Source organism: Paracoccidioides brasiliensis (genome assembly GCF_000150735.1).
Source record: "Paracoccidioides brasiliensis Pb18 unplaced genomic scaffold supercont2.10, whole genome shotgun sequence".
Classification (NCBI taxonomy): domain Eukaryota; kingdom Fungi; phylum Ascomycota; class Eurotiomycetes; order Onygenales; family Ajellomycetaceae; genus Paracoccidioides; species Paracoccidioides brasiliensis.
Genome location: NW_011371367.1, coordinates 252,223 through 270,226, shown reverse-complemented (window position 1 = coordinate 270,226; position 18,004 = coordinate 252,223). Strand labels below are relative to the sequence as shown.

Genomic DNA, 18,004 nt, shown 5'->3' with positions numbered 1-18,004 from the left:
AAGCATCTCCTTTGCTCGTTGTACCGCTGTTCATAAAACACTTCTCCGCCCACGGTCTATCATAAGCCAAAATGCAGCCAGAAAGTAAGGAGCAGTAGAGAAGATAATATGAAAGGAAGGGAATGGGGTTAAGTAAACTGGGAGATTGACACAAGAGAGGCACCCAAGTCCGTCATATCATCTCAAAAAAAAAAAAAAAGGGGGGGGGGGGGGGGTTAATATAAAGAAAATGTCTAAAAGGATGTTAAATAGGAGATTAAAAGAAGGAAGAGGCACCAATCCAATTCTAGCACCAAACAGGTAAGACCAAATCGAAGTTTCCGAGACCTCCGGGGATCAATAAGAGGCATGGGATGATTAGCTAGCCAAAAAGTGAATGTGAAAGGAGGAGGGCGGGGAATAGAAAGGATAGACACGTAAGGAGACAATGTGAGGGCCATTTGATCTGAAACAAGAATGATTGCAAGGCGAAGCATATCACAAATTTTCCTGTAACGTCTTCCGTGTCATCAGGCCATGAGCCTCAGGGAACTTTCCACGATTAACGAATGTGTTTCTAGCGTTATATCCCCCGAAATATCTATATGAGCCACCCCACCGACCGAAGAAAATAATATTCCTGGACGCTCGCAAGAGGAGAAGTAAATAGAAGAGAGAGGGGAGAAACGATGGACTGTAGATAGTGGTAAAGGAAAACAAAGGGAAGTAGGTGACTTTTTGTAGGATGGAAGACGATAGATTCAAAATATGTCTTGTGCGTTCCAAAATGTTATCCCTGGTAAGGGTTGGATTGCTGGAGGTTAAGAATATTCCCTCATGTTCCAGGAACACATTTGCGGCAAGCTGTCTTCCTTGAAAATGTGGAGGGGTCAGAGGAGTACGAAAGGGAAAGAATTAGGGATTAGATTCATCGAGGTATCATCATCAGTACTGCCCACGGCCATGGGTTCCTTCAATTAAATAGAGTCCTTCCATTAAGTGAGTCTCTTCGTGCGTGCCGTTCGCCAAGAATGTGTGATTGTGAGAGCGATGAGCGGGGGGCCGTTAAAAATTATCGACCTAGTTTCCTCAAGACCGAACCCAGAGATGCAGAGCGTGCTGGAAAGGATAATCGGGAAAATAGCCAAGACCTAAAAAAAAAAAAAAAAAAAAAAAAAAAAAAAAAAAGAGAGAGAGAGAGATTATATATAGATATATATAGATAGATACGATTCCCAAGGTCAATGCCGAGGAAGCCTTGAAAAAGCGGCTGTTAAGTAAGGGGCTGGACTCGAACTACCGCTTGACAGAGCTGCGATTCAACGCGTCGAGCAACTCAGGTCGAGATGCCAACGCCGCCGCAGCCTGCGCGTATGTAACCCACTGGCGTTTCCGCTTGTGCATTTCAGGCCACTGCGCCTCCTCGCGATCGACGCGGACCTCAAAGAACTGATACAGGATCCTGGGAGCCTTCTGCGAGACTTGAGCCGGGGTGCGCATATCTGCAATCTTGCCCAGGTCACGGAGAACGGCGCAGACGACGCCTGCTTCCTCCCAGGCTTCACGGCAGGCGGCTTGCTGGGCGGACACTTCGTCCAGTTCCCAGCCGCCCTTGGGCAGGACCCAGCCACCGTGCCGGGCGGATTGGATTAGTAACACTCTGGATTTGTCCGGGGACATGGGCACAACGCCGGCGACGAGTCGTTCGCCGTTTGGGCTGTAACCTGGAGGTGGGAAGGAGGATGTCAGTGGGATATACGTGGTAGCCAATGGACGGGGATATTGACAGAGGGGGGGAAGGGGGAAGGATTCGGGTCACTGAGGGGTTGGCCAGCAGGAAGGGAGGAGAAGGGGGGTAGTGGGAGGGGGGGGGGATGTGGGATGTATGTATGGCTGTGAGTGGAGGGCAAGTGGGAGTTCCAGCTGAGTTGTAGGGTGAGGTGAGCAGGAGAGGTGAGGGTGTAGTGGCTGATGGAGCTTGCGCTGCTGCTGTGGGTGAAGATTGTTGTGGGTGAGGTTTTGGGGACGGGCAGGGAGGGGGGATGTCATAGTCAGCAGCGACCAGCGAGGGGACGGCCAGCATCAGAACACGTGCATCAACCAGGGGCCAGCATCAAACATTCAACTTACGCTGGTTCGTCCTTCCCGTGCGGGACTCCATCGTATGGGACTGCGCCATCACTCGACTCGGGCCTTTGGGGAACCTCCTGTCTTTCTCTCTCTCTCTCTCTGGGATGCAGTCGAGGGCTTGTGTGAAGGCGGAATGCCCGGATAGTAAATAATTTCCTCCCTTGCCACTCCAAGACCCCTAATCTCCGGTCTGCCTGCCTGCCTGCCTGCCTGCCTGCCTGCCTGTCTGCCTGCCTGTCTGTCTGCCTGCCTGTCTGTCTGCTGGGTTTTCTGTGTCTGTTCGCAGACCACACACCGCACACAACTACCGACGCAACAATAACCAAACGTAGCAAATTGCCGCCCTTCGATTTTCCGCAGGACACGACTCTCTCGCTGCTCCAAACCCAGATCGGTGGGCAGCAGCCAAAGAGTTTGGTAGGTAAGGATATAGAGAGAGATACGAGAGAAGAGAGTGTATTCGCAAACTACTTCTGGAGAAGCCCGTTCGTGAGACGTTCTTCAGATATTCATCCAAAAACTTCGACCCGTAGCAAAAAAAAAAAAAAAAAAAAAAAAAAAAAAAAACGCTATGTGTGTATATTCCGATCTCGATCTCGAACAGAACAACTCGAAACCCAATTTGTGGGGCGTCACGCTGTTTTAACGAAACTTTGATTTCGGTTGGATATTTTTGGCTTTCTCGCAAACGGGAATTGGGTGGCTGAGAGCTTCAAGCCTCTCACCGCTATCTAGAATGAGGAGATGGTCCTTGAACGGTTGGGGTTGTATAGGATAAGAATGGGCGAACAAGGAGAGATTTGCGACGGGAGGGGTGCGGAAAAGGAACAGGACAGCGGGAGACAGAGGTGAAAGTCAAATAATAAATAATAGAGAATCTTTTGGAGAGGTGAACGAGTCTTAAAAAGGCGGAACGACAAGATAGGCTCCCTTGTTCAGTCCCGCGGAGGCTGGGGCTGAGGATGAAGAGTTCGATTCCTGATAGGAGCTGAGGGGATATAACTAGACATTGTAGATGGGGGAGCAGAATAAAATAAGGGTTAAATAAAAAAAAAAAAAAGGACGGGAAGAAGGACAAGGTGAAGGGAGGATTGGAGGAGTGGATGGATCGGTCGGAGGGGAGTATAGCAAAAAATTAAATCAAAGCTAAGACCGGAGCATTATTTTTTATCTTTTTCTTATCCCCTCAGTTTGGTTCCGGGAACAGCTTCGAGCAACATCATCAACCCCCTACCAATTACCAGGAGCATAGACATGATGCGCTGTCCAGGTACATCCAGAATCTAAATGGTATTGTGGGAAGACGATAACCCGGACGACTTGAATCTACTTGTCATTCTGAGCAAGGTACAGGCCCGTGCACAGAAAAATTGATGGGTGACATGTACCATTTGCCAAGCCAGATGTAACTCACTCCCAAATACCATGCAATCTCCATGGTTTGGTTTGGCCTTCCCTCATCCCATGCAACGGCTCAATATTATCGCTATTGTAAGTTTTGTCGAAGATTATTCAAAATCCAAAAAAATGCCATCATTCGACTTCCCCATGCCCTCATCTCTAACTGCGAAGTTTAACAGACATAGATGTCCATCCTTTCGGTAGCATTGAAATCAAAGATAGTAAAAGTAGAGCAAATAATAAAATTAATCACCCAATGAATAGAAACCAACATTTCAAACAGGCCTAGCAGAAAAATGAAATATTTCATTCCCGTCCGTCTATCTGTAAGCTCAAGCGCTGTGACAGCTAACACTCGCTTCCTCCCTTCTCGCACCTCATCCGCATTCTCCCTGGCAAAAGAGCCAGCAAGCCAAATTGGCTGGCTGAGAAAAGACTCGCCTTTTTGGATGATGAATTTTTAAACAACGTAGTAGTAATTCTCGGGGTTAAATTCCGCTATTTCCCAAACGTCTCGTGAGTTCATTTAAGCCTCGATGCCCGATACCTGTCGAAGCTATATCTTGATCTAATCCCGCATGCCGCCTTTTATAGACACGGCAAGGGGGAATGTGCATCAATCACGGATTCCATTCCACAGAGGAAGAATTGAAATGTGACAAAATATAAAATCAGATAGTTAAAAGAATAAGGGAAAATAAATAAAGCAGCATCTGCCTCTCCAACCAATCGGAGGGTTTATATTCATTCTTCTTTTGTTTGACAAAAACCGGCCAGCCAAGCTAATGCATTGATTGCAGCATACATCCGTAAATGTCAAGCTTACCCTCTGGGCAAACATTTAATAATTACAACATCTCATTAATCCTCACGTCCCTCATGAGATATTCATAATTATACATCATGGCCCATCAGCAAAATGGACGATGATCATAAATAAGCAACCCTCCCCCCTCCTTTCATTATTATCAAGCAAGGGTCAGTTATAAAACCCACGTCATGCATTGAAGCACTTGGAAAGCTCCATAGTATGCATCCAACATATGACCTACGAGGAGCGGACCCACTGCATCCCAAGCTCGTGCTCAGCATTGCCCCTGCGACTCGTCGAGATCATCGTCAGTATTTAGGTACCCTGGATAGCTATTTCTTGGACTGCATCAAGGTCCGCTCGTTCAACAACCCGTCAAAAGCAACGGGCGTCAAATGAAACGCCTGTCCACACTCTGCGTCAGCCGGCTAGAAATATCCAAATGAAAATGGCGGATCGAGGCTGAAAAAAAAAAAAAAAAAAGTAAATCTATATAACTGCGGAGGAATTACCCATGTTAACTAATCATATGGAGTTTGAGGACTGGTACCCGGGGACACCAAAAGAAATTTGATTTGACAGATGACAGCTTTTGCTGTCATGCTTGCAGGGACCGCATATGCAGCTTGGAGCAGTTGAGGTAACTCATTATTGGATTGCAAGGGTAAGTTAACTGATGGGATTTCGGGCAATCCATTCAAAAACAAAAAAACAAAACAAAAAAAAGAAAATGTGTCATTTTAATTTATTTGCACCCGCAAAAAGGAGGAAAGAAAAGGCAACCATCCACTGGCGGGCGGCGCATGCCCAGAGGGCTTGACGGGGATGGAGGAAGCTTTCTAGAAAAAAATGCATGGAATTCGGGAGTTTCTTTTTCCTTTTTACCTCTTCCATTTTCTTGTTGGAGGAACGTCCATGTCTTTGCAAATCAAATCGCTTCGTTTTTCCTTTTCCTTTTCTTTTTCTTTTATGTATTCCCACCCCCTTATCCTCCGCCTTCGACAGTAGTAGCTTGTTGGCAGCTTGGGCAAAGAGCCCCCACCTTTTTACCTTTTTCCGTTGCATCGTTGTCATTTGCATTTTCAAAGACCCCTTTTATTTTCACACTGTACTTCCGCTGCCCTCTCTTCTCTCTTTCTGCTTCCACCCCCAAACGAAACAGCCTCACAGTGTGGTTTGCTCCCAATGTTGAATCCTTTTCACCCTCTCTACCACATTCTGTGGAGATAACACATCCAGGGGAAGCGGACGGAGAAGCTTAAACGGACTGGTTGAACAGTTTCACCAGAGAGAGACGTTCTCCACTTGCATGGCCATTCAGCATTGCGCCTCTTGTCATTATCCCATCTGGCTCATGAGGATGGACAAAATGAACCGGCGCGTTCCATGTTGTCAGCCGTAGTAGGAAAGGAAAGACGGCGCCGAGCCACAGCGGAGCTTCGTTGTCGAGTTTCATATTGTCAGCTTCCTTTCAACTTACTCCATAGCTACCTGAGTTTCAATTCCGCGTGAAACCCGCGGGAGGGTCGAGTACGGAAAACTTCTCGGAATGAAGTCAAAACAGAAAAGAATTCAGGTATTGACTCTAATGACTCTTAAGTTACCACCGGTAGTGGGATGGGATGGAATGGGATAATCATTTCCGTTCTCTCCGACTTATTTTCTGACATTCTCTGTCTTTTGGCATGAGAAGTAAGAGGTTGATAAAGTGATGTCATAGCCATCACCAATTTTGGCTGCTATTATCCTCCTCCCTTCTTTCATATTTGCCGGACCATAATACCATCCTTCTCTACTTGTCATCTACCCTTGGTATCTGATGACAACCTAGAGAATGAATATTTCATTCTGCTATAGAGAATGCGCCTCTAGATACCCAACTTCCTTCACTAAAGGAACAGATTCCCGCTCATTTATGGAGGGGCAATGTCCAACGTTGTCCCCTCCATGTCTTTCTCTGACCATGTCATATCCACTACGATCTCCTTTATACTGGCCCTATCATGCATCAGAAAATGCCACTACATCTCCAACTCACTCAATACCCACCCAACAACGGCAGATGAAAAACAGAACCCCTTCCCTGGTATTATTTCCAGAAGAAACAAGCCCACAAACCCCTGCTTCCGCTATCATGTGCGGTCATGGAAGGGTGGCTCGAGCCATGGACATCACCTATAGCTTTTGGGGATCCTTTAGAATCATTGCATGGGCCCCTGAATCCCTGGTATCTGATTTCCACATACTTTAATGGAACGTCTCTCATACCCTGATATTAGCCCATTCTCGGCTGCAGAAATGGCGTAATTAGCTTTCCGCAGCCATCTCAACACCTATGACGTCTGGAAACGCGGTCGCCTTTCGGCGCGCGCAGCTGGAACATAAGATATCAACGCGGTGAGTCAGACGCCTTTAAGTTGACTTCAGGCTGCTCTCTATGTGTCTCTATGAGATTGGTAATTGCAACGGATACTTGAAAATGGGACATTGGACGACTAGGGGCATGGGAATGGCAGGACTTTTCATGTTAAAATCCCATACTAAATCCTAGGTTTGGACGCAACTTTTGCCGCTTTCAGGATTCCAAGGTTGTTATTTCGCTGGTGGACATGGAAAATGCCAAAGAAAATTCATGATTATGTATATCCAAACCACTCCTAGAGTCGTGTAGATTTATGTTGTTATCATAGATTTGAGTCCGGTTCGTTTATGCCCCACCAATTGAGGTCACGGGATCTCTGCCACTCTAGATCCAAGGTTTATCTTGGCGTCACCAAAACCCGGCTTTCAACCTCATTCCAACACGCAGCAGTGGTTTGTTTGGTCGTTGTCCAATATAATAGTTGTAGCAAATACGATGCTACGGCTCTCTGTTATGTGAGCCTCGAGAGTCTAACTCATAGGTTACAACTCTGTTGTTTAGTGCGGCGTGAGATTCGTCCTAGTCCGGCAATTATGTCATCATCGGATGAAGAAGAGAAGAGGCCTCAACCGCAGCCTTTATCCTTCATTACACCAAATGGTAAGTGGGCAGTATCCCTAATAAGAGGAAGCTTTGTGGGATTGTTTTGTGGAAGACGAAAGAAGACACAGTCTTGCACATTAGTTTCCATTAGCTTGTTGCTAAAGTGCTCCTGATTTCTCGAAATAACTTGCCTGTTTCCCACCCCCTCTGGTTTCACCTACTGACATCACGGCCATGCTTCTGCCGATATTGATAATTAGGATACCAACGGAACTCATGTGGTTATTGCAAGTCAGACAATGGAAGTTAGTCTCACGTTCCGCCTCTCCAGGTCTCCAGCTCACGACACATGCTGGATATATGTTTCTTTGAGCGTCGAAAAATTATGCAAACGACATCTGACATGCTAGATGTTTGAGTAGGTGCATCATACTATGCCAGCTCTAAGGCCATGCGCGTGGACGACTACCAAGAGCTTCTCGATCGGGGATGGAGACGGTAAGATTTCTGATTTGCGAAAACATCACCCTTTTTCGCTTTACGTCAAGTGCTTAAGCTAACTATGGTTTCTCTAGCTCTGGGTCACTTTACTATAAACAAAACTTGAAAAGGTCATGCTGTCCGCACTATACGATAAGGTGTGCTAGCATCTCTTTTCTTGAAAACGTGTGCTGGCGCGCATATTTTCTGACCAACATGACCATACAGGCTGGACCCTACCGGCTTTAAGCCACGAAAGGACCAGAGACTGGCCATAAATCGCTGGAATAGATTTGTGCTGGGCCCGTCCTACATTCGAAGTGCGGCAAAGCTTTGTCCAACGACTCGAGAGTATGTCTACGTCACCTAATCAAATCGACGGTCTGGAATGATGATTTCCTTATCTCTCATTCAGATTGCTTGTATGATTCGTGATTTAAAGTAAATCTGACGACCGGTACGATTGCATAGGGAGAAAAAATCCCGAAAATCGAAGTTTAATTTGCTCCAACGAGTCCGTGAAACGGAATACGCCAACGTCAAGAGGCCTAGGGATCCGAAAACGAAGAGGCCCGTTGAACCAGCTCATCGGTTTGAGGTCAATTTCGAGTCTGATTCTTTCTCACAGGCAAAGTCAGTTCATATGCACCCATTCATTCCCAAATCTCCCCTGTATGGAAATTGGGTCACTTCTAGGAGACAAAACACTAATGATTTTGCTTGCAGGTATGATCTCTTCCTAAGGTACCAGATGGCTGTACATAATGAGCCTGCTTCAAGATGGAGTGTTCCCTCCTTCAAGCGGTTTCTATGTTCTGGCATCAATAGGAAGACCGTCAGGGAAGCTTCGAAGGAGCAAAAGCTCGGATCCTACCATCAGTGCTATAGGCTAGATGGGAAGCTTATTGCCGTGGCAGTTCTAGATTTATTGCCTCAAGCTGTTAGCTCGGTCTATATCTTGTATGGTTTTTCGTCTATATATATATGTTAACCCCGGGTGCGTGAACTGAGGATAACTAATTTCTGGCAGCTATGACCCAGAATACAGCGACTTTGAATTCGGGAAGACTAGTGCTCTAAGGGAGATTGCCTTGACTATCGAAGGGGGTTATAAGAACTACTATATGGGTACGGAGGGATCCTTGATTCTATGATTCTATATCTTCTTCCAGTTCCTAACCATATCCAGGTTTCTACATACATTCCTGTCAAAAAATGCGGTACAAGGCAAATTTCCAGCCTCAGTATGTTCTCGGTAAGTAGCTATTTCGCCCTTCGACTCCATCATAATTTTTATATTTCCCTAACGTGTATAGCAGATCCAGAGAGTTTGACTTGGGATCCTTTTGATGACTACAAAGAGAAATTTGATCGGCATCCATATGTTTCTCTCTCCCATGACCGCGCAATACAAGCAGCTAAAAAGGGAGAAGGCGGTGTCGAAACTGAACCTGCTGCCGAAGAAAATGACCAGTGGAAAGTTGAGTCCGAACCCAACGAGGAAGAAATGTCATTGTTTGACATCCATATGCCAGGCGTCTTGACGCTGAAAGAGGTAGAGGAGCAGATCGATCTAGATCATTGGCAGCTTTTTGTGCATGGGGTTTTGGTGGAAATGATCGTGAGTCATCCCTAGTCTGGTGCCTTTTCTTTCTTCGGCCTCGTCTTTTGTTTTGCCCGCCATGTTTTAAATGTTTTACAGAGCTCAAAAGAAAAGAGATAACTAATTCGATAATCTACCACGGTATCTTGGTGGTGTAGGACCTGGTTCCATGGGACAAGTCAGATATTATGAATCCACAGTCGATCAAAGGAATAGTTGCCGAACTTGCGGCAGCGTTGGGCCCGGAGGTTGTTAAGGATTCGGCGGTTGTGCTCTTCTAAGATGAATTTGGGTTGCGCTGTGAGGAGTAATTTCCACAACGCTGCAATTGTGAAATATTAGAAATAGCTAGAGGAATGATACAGCTTGTCTCTCAGGGCCATTGGGAAACTTCCACTTGGCACGATTCTTGGGTTGTTGTCCTGTAACGCAGCGTCTCCCGCTCAGCCAAAGGCCTTACGGTAGCCGTGGAAATATATCGCAGATGTTCGATAGAAATTAAGTCTCTGAACTAAGAGAACAAGGGGAGAGAGTTTAATGACTCTGAGATGTCGCATTCATGCGCATAGACAGAATTATGGAAATAACTCAATACGATCATGAATTAATTAAAATATAAGCAAAGTAAATTAAAATTCCCGGCTCTGGATTAACGGGGCTAAGGAGGGGGAGAGGAGCCACTCGCTGAGTGCAACGGTCTGAGTCAGACCGGATAATGACTAGCTATGATGATGGGTTGGTTTATATTTTCATTCTTATTCGTCCTTCGTTAAACCTATTAACTAACTTATAATGTAGTTATTAGTTAACTACCTCGAATTTTGATTGACCATTCAATTCGCCCCAGGGTAGCACCGCGACAGAGAGCAAAGAGAAAAGTTAAGGGAAGAGGAAAACAATTTTAACCCCATCATAACCAATGCTACACTCTAAGATGGAACCGAAACCGCCGCCAACAAGTCCGCCGCCGCCATCCATTACCACAATTGCCAACGATGGTGGTAGTGATGATGATGATGATGATGATGACAATGGCGAACCAAATCCCACCGGGGACGTGGAAAAGGCCATTCCAACCTCCGCCGTCACCGAGAATGGGCGGAGATCCCAGACCACTTCCCGTGGCCAACAGCCGCGGGGCTCAAGCGCCGCACAGGCGGGATTAGACATCGATAACATGGATCTTCCGCTGTTTAGCTCCTGGTCCGGCTGGTGGCACCGGCTGGCCTCCTGGGGGGTGGAACTGCGCGGTATCACGCCCGTCGCCGTCGCCGAGCAGACAGACATGAGCGCGATTAATTTGTTCTTCCTGTGGTTTACGGTTAGCTGCAATGTCTTGCCGTATGTTATATTTATATGACCTGTTTTGGTTGGATTGAATTAATATCGAACTGAGTTCCGCCTTCTGTCGCTAGTTTTGATGTCCGTGTCTCTGATGTGGAATTGGGTGTCAGCTACGTAGGGTTATCACAGGCATGGTTGGCACGCTCGGTTTAGGCCTGAGTCTGCGCGATGCCAGTCTGGTTGTGATCTGTTTCAATGTGCTATGTACGGTGCCGCCAGCATATCTTTCGATATTCGGACCCAAAACGGGCCTGCGCCAGATGATTCAAGCGCGGTATAGCTTTGGGTGAGTATTTCTTCGCCATCCAAGTTGTCTCCATCATATAGTTAGACTCTAAATGGAAATCCATGCTGAAATTTTACTTATAGATTCTACTGTGTCTACATTGTTGTTCTATTGAACCTTGCTACCGTCTCTGGATTTGTTGTGATCGATGCGGTAATCGGAGGCCAGACTCTTGCAGCCGTAAACCCCGGCTCCATCAGCGCGAATGCTGGTATCATCATTGTGGTCTTGGTCGCTCTGCTCATCTCCTTCTTCGGCTACAAGGTGCTGCACCAGTATGAACGGTATGCCTGGATCCCCACGCTCGTGAGCATTATAATCCTCACCGGCTGCGGGGGTAAGAATCTTGTGGACCAGGTTAAGCAGCCAGAACCTACAGCAAAGCCTATCCTGTCCTTTGGCGGGTTAGTTGCCGGTTTCTTGATTCCCTGGGCAGCGCTGAGTTCGGATTTCAGCACGTATATGTCACCAGATGTGCCTTCGTGGGTCTCCCCCCCATGCCTTTAACTCTGAGACACAACTGCCTTAAAACACACAATAAAAAAAGGAAAGCTATCTAATACAACAAATCCTATGCTTAGCACACACATCTTCACGTATACCTACCTGGGCCTCTTCCTCCCTAACACACCCCTAATGATTCTTGGTGCCGCCATCGGCGGAGCCGTCCCCAACACCCCAAGCTGGGCCTCCGCTTACGAAAGCGGATCCGTCGGCTACATGTTCGCCGCCATCCTCAGCCCAGCTGGTGGTTTTGGAAAATTCATTACAGTGCTCCTCGCCTTCTCCGCTCTCGGAAACATTGCCGCAACCATCTACAGCATAACACTGAACATTTCAAATATTACTCCCCATCCTCGTCCGTATTCCACGCGCAATCTTCGCCGCCGTCTTCGTTGCCATCATCATCCCAGTCTCCCATTCGCGCTGCGGCAAGTTTCTTTTCCTCTCTCGAGAATTTCATAGGTGTAATTGCCTATTGGTCTGCGGCTTTCTTCGCCATCGTGACGGTTGAACATCTCGTGATTCGTCATGGTAATTATGCGTCGTATGAGCATGTGATTTGGGATGTGGGTTCGCAGCTACCGAGTGGGATTGCCGCGCTGGGGGCGGGGTTGTTATCGTTTGCGTTGGTGATCCCGTGTATGTCACAGAAGTGGTTTACGGGGCCAATTGCGGAAATTACGGGGGATATTGGGTTTGAGATGGCGTTGGTGGTTAGTTCGTTGTTATATTTGCCATTCAGGGCTTGTGAGGTCAGGTTACAGAAACGAGGGAGGGGGGTTGGGTGGGGGGAGCGGGGAGGTTATATTTAATATCGACTATGGTTGGTATTCGCTTTCGCTTTCGCTTTCGCTTTCGCTTTGTGGTAACCGAAATCCTATAAGGCCATGGGCTATCCGCCATATCCAGAATTACTCCTCAACCACCATTGATCTCTCTCCAATGGAGCATTCTTCCTCACCAAATGAATGTTTCAAAGGTGAATGCACATCCTGCAAGTCTCAGATTATTTTCCTTTTTCCTTCCTCCATTTGATGAAACATCTTTATTCAAAACCCGTCTCATAAACCCCAGCCTTATATAACCTCTTGTTCCTACCCTTTCTCTCACTCTGTTCCCCTCAGGGTTCGACCCGAAGTTCACCAACGTACTCACCCACCCATGCTTCCCCTGTTACCAACCTACACATACTCCCCGCTCCTATGTCTTGCAACAACTCTTAATCTTGCCCCCCTTTCTCAGCGTCGTCCATTTCCCCGCGGAAGTATTGTAAGAATATGCCCCCATATGAACCTGTCACGAGAAGTGTATTTTTATTTGTATAGTCTGGTTGTAAATCATGTCTGAGTCTACGTTTTCCCGTGAACGGAATTGCAGCTCCGTCTTTCACCAGTGTATGTATGTCGTTCCCCCTGGCCGGTGACCTTATATTTCTGTATCGACTTATTGAGAGACACCCACAGGTATCCACTGGGGTCCCACAGTACCCCCCATGCGCCCCAGGCGCATTATAAACGCCATCTGACTTCTTCAAACTCTTGAAATCGTCTACTCTGTCAGGCTTGCCCTGAGAATAGAGGTTGAGTTCTCCTGGAGCCGCACTTGCCACCACAGTGCTCAAGTCGGTTTTGAGCTTTTCCCAGTTAATGTTGGATGTCTGGTCAACTCCGGCGACGAAGTAGTGCGGGGCGGCAGACAGGGGCGTGGTAAAGAGGGAGAATCAGGGCCCTCGAGAGAAAAAGATGCTTTGGATGCGTCCTGGGGCATTGTACTAGAGCCCAATGGAATGTATATGCGAAGCTGGGGGAGATATATGTGAGGCGAGTTGCTTTGGAGGGGGCATTTCCAAGCAGAGATGGAGAAACAAAACGAGTCAGCATTGCTATTGATTGGTTTATCAGACATGGTATGAATTTCTGCAAGCTAGCTGGGGAATATGATGATGATGGTGATGATGATGATGATGATGACGATGATGCAATGTGACCATATATGTATGCTCAGCAGGCCAAGCATAAATTGCATGGCGTGTATACCTACGAGGCGGTCCCTTGAATCAGTAGACGAAAAGCAGAACTATGATCCTTGAATCACCACAGAACGCAAGTCACTGTACCGCCTTCATACACTAGATAACGAGGATCTCTTTGTAGACGGAATGAATGATCCAAGAGGAAAAGATGGATGGGTATCCCAGAGTCTCATGTTAGGCGAATTCCACAGTATTGGCAATCAGAGTGATCTGAACCAACAATACAAGAGCGCGCTGCAACCATAACTGCCTCTTAACTCCGATCCAAGTTTGACAACAATTAGAATGCTTTTTTTTTTTTTTTTTTTTTTTTTCATATCACCGAATCGAAACGAAATACGAGGTTGTTCGGTGCTTGCAGGGTGCACAATACTTGGATTGTCGTTGAATATCTCCTGAAATAGATAAACTAGATAGTTAGTTATCCCAAGCCTGAGTTAACTCGGTTGCCAGCTTTGGCTTGCTTTGGACGGTGAAACCCTCCCAGATCGGCTCTAATTCCATTGAAATGATATCTTAACAAAATGCCTATAGATGTGCAAGAATATTACACTCTCTCGAGTAGTTACCTAGTTTATATTGCATAGGAGAGATACTCTCCGAAGAAGGCCTGAGTTATGGCATCGCTTCTGCTCAAGAACATCACAAGAGGCTCGAAAGTTTTGAAGAAGCTATCATCAGCCCAGTATTTGCGGTATTCATACATTTGGTCGTTGAGATGGCATCTGCTCATCTCGTCATGCGTCAGGGGTTCCGGCAGAATTTTCACCACGGCTGATAGTTATCAAAAGGTTTTGCACGGTGATTTTGCCTTTTTTTCTTTACAGCTGGGCTTCATCCTGCAACCTGGTTGTGCATTCGTTATTGCAGCTCTTTTGATTTTCTTGAGTGGTGGATGAGTATGAAGAAGAACTGACGGAAAGGTGATGAGGAAAGGATCCAGATCCTAGAGGGCGACATAGATACAAAATACGCTGGAGGTAGAGAAGAGCATCTCAGTGAGGTACTTTCTGTAAGGTGGTTGGGTGGTTGTTGGCGATTTTTGATATTTTAAAGCTTTGATTCTGCTTTTTTTTTTTTTAAGTTTTTGCATGGTAGAGAGTGATCCGAGGAAGAACTTAAGACCCACTCACGGGTGAGCAAGGTATGTAGCATTTACTATTATCCATGGTTGTGATTACTGCTGCAAATCTGTTTTCCCTTGATGTTTTATGTTTTATTTGCTTTATTCCAATAGCTATGTTTCTAAGATATGTATGTATGTATGATGTATGTAGATGCATACATGGGCTGTACAAGTATTCCCAAGCATATCACATATATTGGGGAGAGATATGCTGCTAGCGAGTGATACGGGACCCCTTCTTCGTCCTTGATCTAGGCGCAATGTGGAGAATACGACCAAACCACAGGGACAGACATACGAGGAGAATACAGAACCGACGAAGAGAAGAAGTAAACGCAGCAAAGCAGTGCAACTCCAATCCGGAAGGGCAAAGGGAAATGAAAAGTGGAGAAATGAAAAAAAACAGCCATTCTGACAGACTCCTCCCCCCCCCTCAACCCACTCCCAATCAAGCAGCCAAAAGAAGAAGAAGAAAAGAATCCTAATCCTAGAAACACCCGTTCGGGGCAGCAGAAGATGAAAAAAAAAGCAAATCCAAAAGGAAAAGGAGAGATTTGAGAAGAAATAAATAAATAGGTGAACAAAATGAAATAAGAATGACTAAAATTTACGCTAAAAAACAACTTCAGCCATCTCCGCTCCCAGCTGCTCCACCCCCAGTTGCTCCACCACCAGCTCCCCCCCCCACTCCCACAATCCCATCTAGCAGCCCACTCGCACTCCCCACCTTCCGGCTCCCAGCCCCGTAGACCATCTCCATCAACTTCGCCTTCTGCCTCTCTCTCACCCCCTTCAAATAATCATAAGCCCCCTCTAGGCCCCTGATCTGTCTCTCTACCACCAACTCCACAGACCCCTGCGCCGCACTCCCGGCAAGACCCCTTCCCGTCAGCTCCCCCTCACCACTGCTGCTCCCTCCAAAGAGCCCAAAGGTCACCGAATCATTCCTCCTCACCAGCGGACTAACCAACTTCCTCCGTAGAGTTTCCAGGTTCACCTTTAGGGTCAACAGCTTGCCACGATAGTCCATGAGAAGGTGCTTGTTGGCAACCGTCCTCTGCCGCACGGATGACAGCAGCTGGCGGTTTTTCTCATACTTACGCAGGGCGACGGCGTTGGGTCCCAGAACACGCGTCCACAGCGACGAGAGCATTTCGCCCTCGGCGCGCTCCTGGGCGTCCGATTCGCGCACGACGGTTCGCTGGAGGTTTAGGAACTGTCGGTCTATAGCCTCAAAGAGCGCAAAGAGGGCGGTCGAGTGTGTCAGTTCGTTGTTGATGGACTCTTCCTGGACGGCGAGAAATTCGGAGAAGGTATGTGTGAGGGTGCGGTGTGTGCGTTGCGAGCGGGTTGTGCCGAAGACTTTGGTGATGAAGGAGCCCAGGCGGGTTGGGGAGGGGAGCGGCGCTTCATTGCCATCCGGTGAGGTTGCCGTGGTGGTTTCTAGTGCGCCGAGGCGGGAGAGGAATGAGTGGAGGTTGTCGAAGAAGATGGAGGGGAGGGAGTGCGCAGGTTGGGAAGAGAGGGTTTCCAGTTCGCGCTTTGCCCAGTCCATGACGATGAGGATGGAGTCGATGTCTGCGTCCACGTTGGCGAAGAAGCGGGTTAGTTCTAATGATAATGTCTTCAGGGATTCGGAGAGTTCGTCCAGTTGACGGACGATGATGGGAGCGCTGGTCATGTTTGTGCCGCGGACGGATTCTCCCAGGTCCCAGACGGCGACGCCGGTTTCTTGCAGCGCGCCGATCTGCTGGACGCCATTCTCGGAGTAGTAGATTAATGGCTCAAAGGAGCGGGCTAAGCCGGAGAGTTTGACGAGATCGGGGACTGGGAGAGGGATAGGTGGCAGAAAGAGGGCGCGGATGATGGTGAAGGATAAGAGGCCTATTATTAAGGATAAAGCAGTGTTCGTGCGATTCTTAACCATTGAATCTAACTTTTGGGTGATGAAATTGAAGAATGCAACGAAGGGTTCTCGATGCTGAACCTCTGCGCGCACCGCAAAGCGGATGTCTACAATTTGGGAACTGGTGTTAGTTTCAAGATGCGGAAAAGCAAATCATGTATTGTTGAGTACATGAACAAGAGATGCAACAGATATGAACAGGGGTATTTTGCTTCAAGGAAATAGGAAAATATATATATTACAATTTGTGAACAAATCTGGAGAAAGGTCCTGCGGCACCAGATCAAGCTCGTCGCTAGTAACATTACTCTCTTTGTTTCTCCAGGGACTCTCCTCCTCGCGCTTTGTCGGTGGCGCGGGACTAGGAGACCTGCCCTTCAACGGGGAATCTGAGCCCACAGGTAATGGTATATTGGCAGGCATTGTTAAGTCAGCAACATCATCATCATCCCCCCCGCCCACCGGCGGTTTCTCCAGTGCATCCTCATATTGCGGGCTAACCTCCCTTGACCGCAACGGACTGCAATCACAGGGAGGATTCAGATCGGGCTTGTCCCGTAGATACGGCTGATGCCGATACCATGCGCTACCAGCGGTTGGTGGAAAGTTTTGCTGTTTTAAAATATATCTCCGCTGCCTGTAACCCGGTGGAGTCCATGGGTCGCCGGCACTGGAATCTAAGTCTGTATCTGGCTCGGGTTCATCGTTGTCTTCAGAACGGAAACCAGAGTGCTGCGATGGCAAGCCAAAGAAGGGTGATGGGCGAGAGGAGTCTTCAAAGTCCTCGAGGGAGGCGGTTAGTGAAGGGTGGTCGTCGAAGACGTTGTCAAGTTCCTCAAGACGGTTGGGAGACATGATGGTGTTCTTGGCCCCTTATGGGAGGCCAGAAAATGGTTGCTCCTATACTGCTGAGCTTTGCGACACAATATTTCCCAAGATAAAGAACTGGGAGAGGTTGTGCGTGATGCGCCGCTCGAAGAGGAGATTGGCAGTCAATCAATCGGCTCTAGCCCAACGGCGTGGGGCGGCGTATTGGCCTGGTATTTGCAGCCGGATCGCCCAAGTCGAGAGAGAATGCTGAGGATTCTGTTGGAAGGAGATGGACAGCCAGCCGGATAGTCTCTGTCAACCAAAGAATATATTATGCGATCGAAAGAAAAAGTCAAGTTCTCTCAATCCTGCGATTTTTTGAACCAGCTCTCTGCGCTCTCTCTATATGAGGCTGAGCCTAATATGTTAATCAGTTTCCTCTGCCACAATACAACGCGCTACTGGCTAGCAATTAGGCGGCAGTCGCAGATTCGCGTGGACGCGGTCCAAGTGTGTGAATGAACGACAACCAGCCAGGGCCGTGCGAGATTATTTCTCCAAGATGTTCGTCTCGACAGTCGCAACATTAAACATGCCATTCGCAGGAGTTGTTGAGAGAGAGGAGGA

The 18,004-nt window shown here is 47.5% G+C and overlaps 4 protein-coding genes across 4 annotated transcripts; 2 read left to right on the top strand and 2 right to left on the bottom strand.

The window, feature by feature from the left end:
* Positions 1–1,275: 1,275 nt before the first annotated feature.
* On the bottom strand, positions 1,276–2,158 carry PADG_06984 (polyphosphatase DDP1; the record flags this gene model as incomplete). The annotated part of the gene is made up of 2 exons (XM_010764204.1): positions 1,276–1,703; positions 2,110–2,158. The coding sequence occupies 2 exons, from the start codon at positions 2,156–2,158 to the stop codon at positions 1,276–1,278; spliced, it is 477 nt and encodes a 158-aa protein (XP_010762506.1).
* A 5,118-nt stretch (positions 2,159–7,276) lies between these two features.
* On the top strand, positions 7,277–9,650 carry PADG_06983 (arginyltransferase; the record flags this gene model as incomplete). The annotated part of the gene is made up of 10 exons (XM_010764057.1): positions 7,277–7,343; positions 7,709–7,784; positions 7,862–7,924; positions 7,995–8,117; positions 8,238–8,399; positions 8,493–8,726; positions 8,797–8,894; positions 8,956–9,021; positions 9,083–9,387; positions 9,528–9,650. The coding sequence occupies 10 exons, from the start codon at positions 7,277–7,279 to the stop codon at positions 9,648–9,650; spliced, it is 1,317 nt and encodes a 438-aa protein (XP_010762359.1).
* A 653-nt stretch (positions 9,651–10,303) lies between these two features.
* Positions 10,304–12,315, top strand: PADG_06982 (uncharacterized protein; the record flags this gene model as incomplete). Its single annotated transcript, XM_010764056.1, has 5 exons — positions 10,304–10,710; positions 10,832–10,999; positions 11,083–11,481; positions 11,581–11,721; positions 11,772–12,315. The coding sequence occupies 5 exons, from the start codon at positions 10,304–10,306 to the stop codon at positions 12,313–12,315; spliced, it is 1,659 nt and encodes a 552-aa protein (XP_010762358.1).
* A 2,971-nt stretch (positions 12,316–15,286) lies between these two features.
* PADG_06981 (uncharacterized protein) lies at positions 15,287–17,422 on the bottom strand (the record flags this gene model as incomplete). The annotated part of the gene is made up of 2 exons (XM_010764203.1): positions 15,287–16,674; positions 16,810–17,422. The coding sequence occupies 2 exons, from the start codon at positions 17,420–17,422 to the stop codon at positions 15,287–15,289; spliced, it is 2,001 nt and encodes a 666-aa protein (XP_010762505.1).
* Positions 17,423–18,004: the final 582 nt, after the last annotated feature.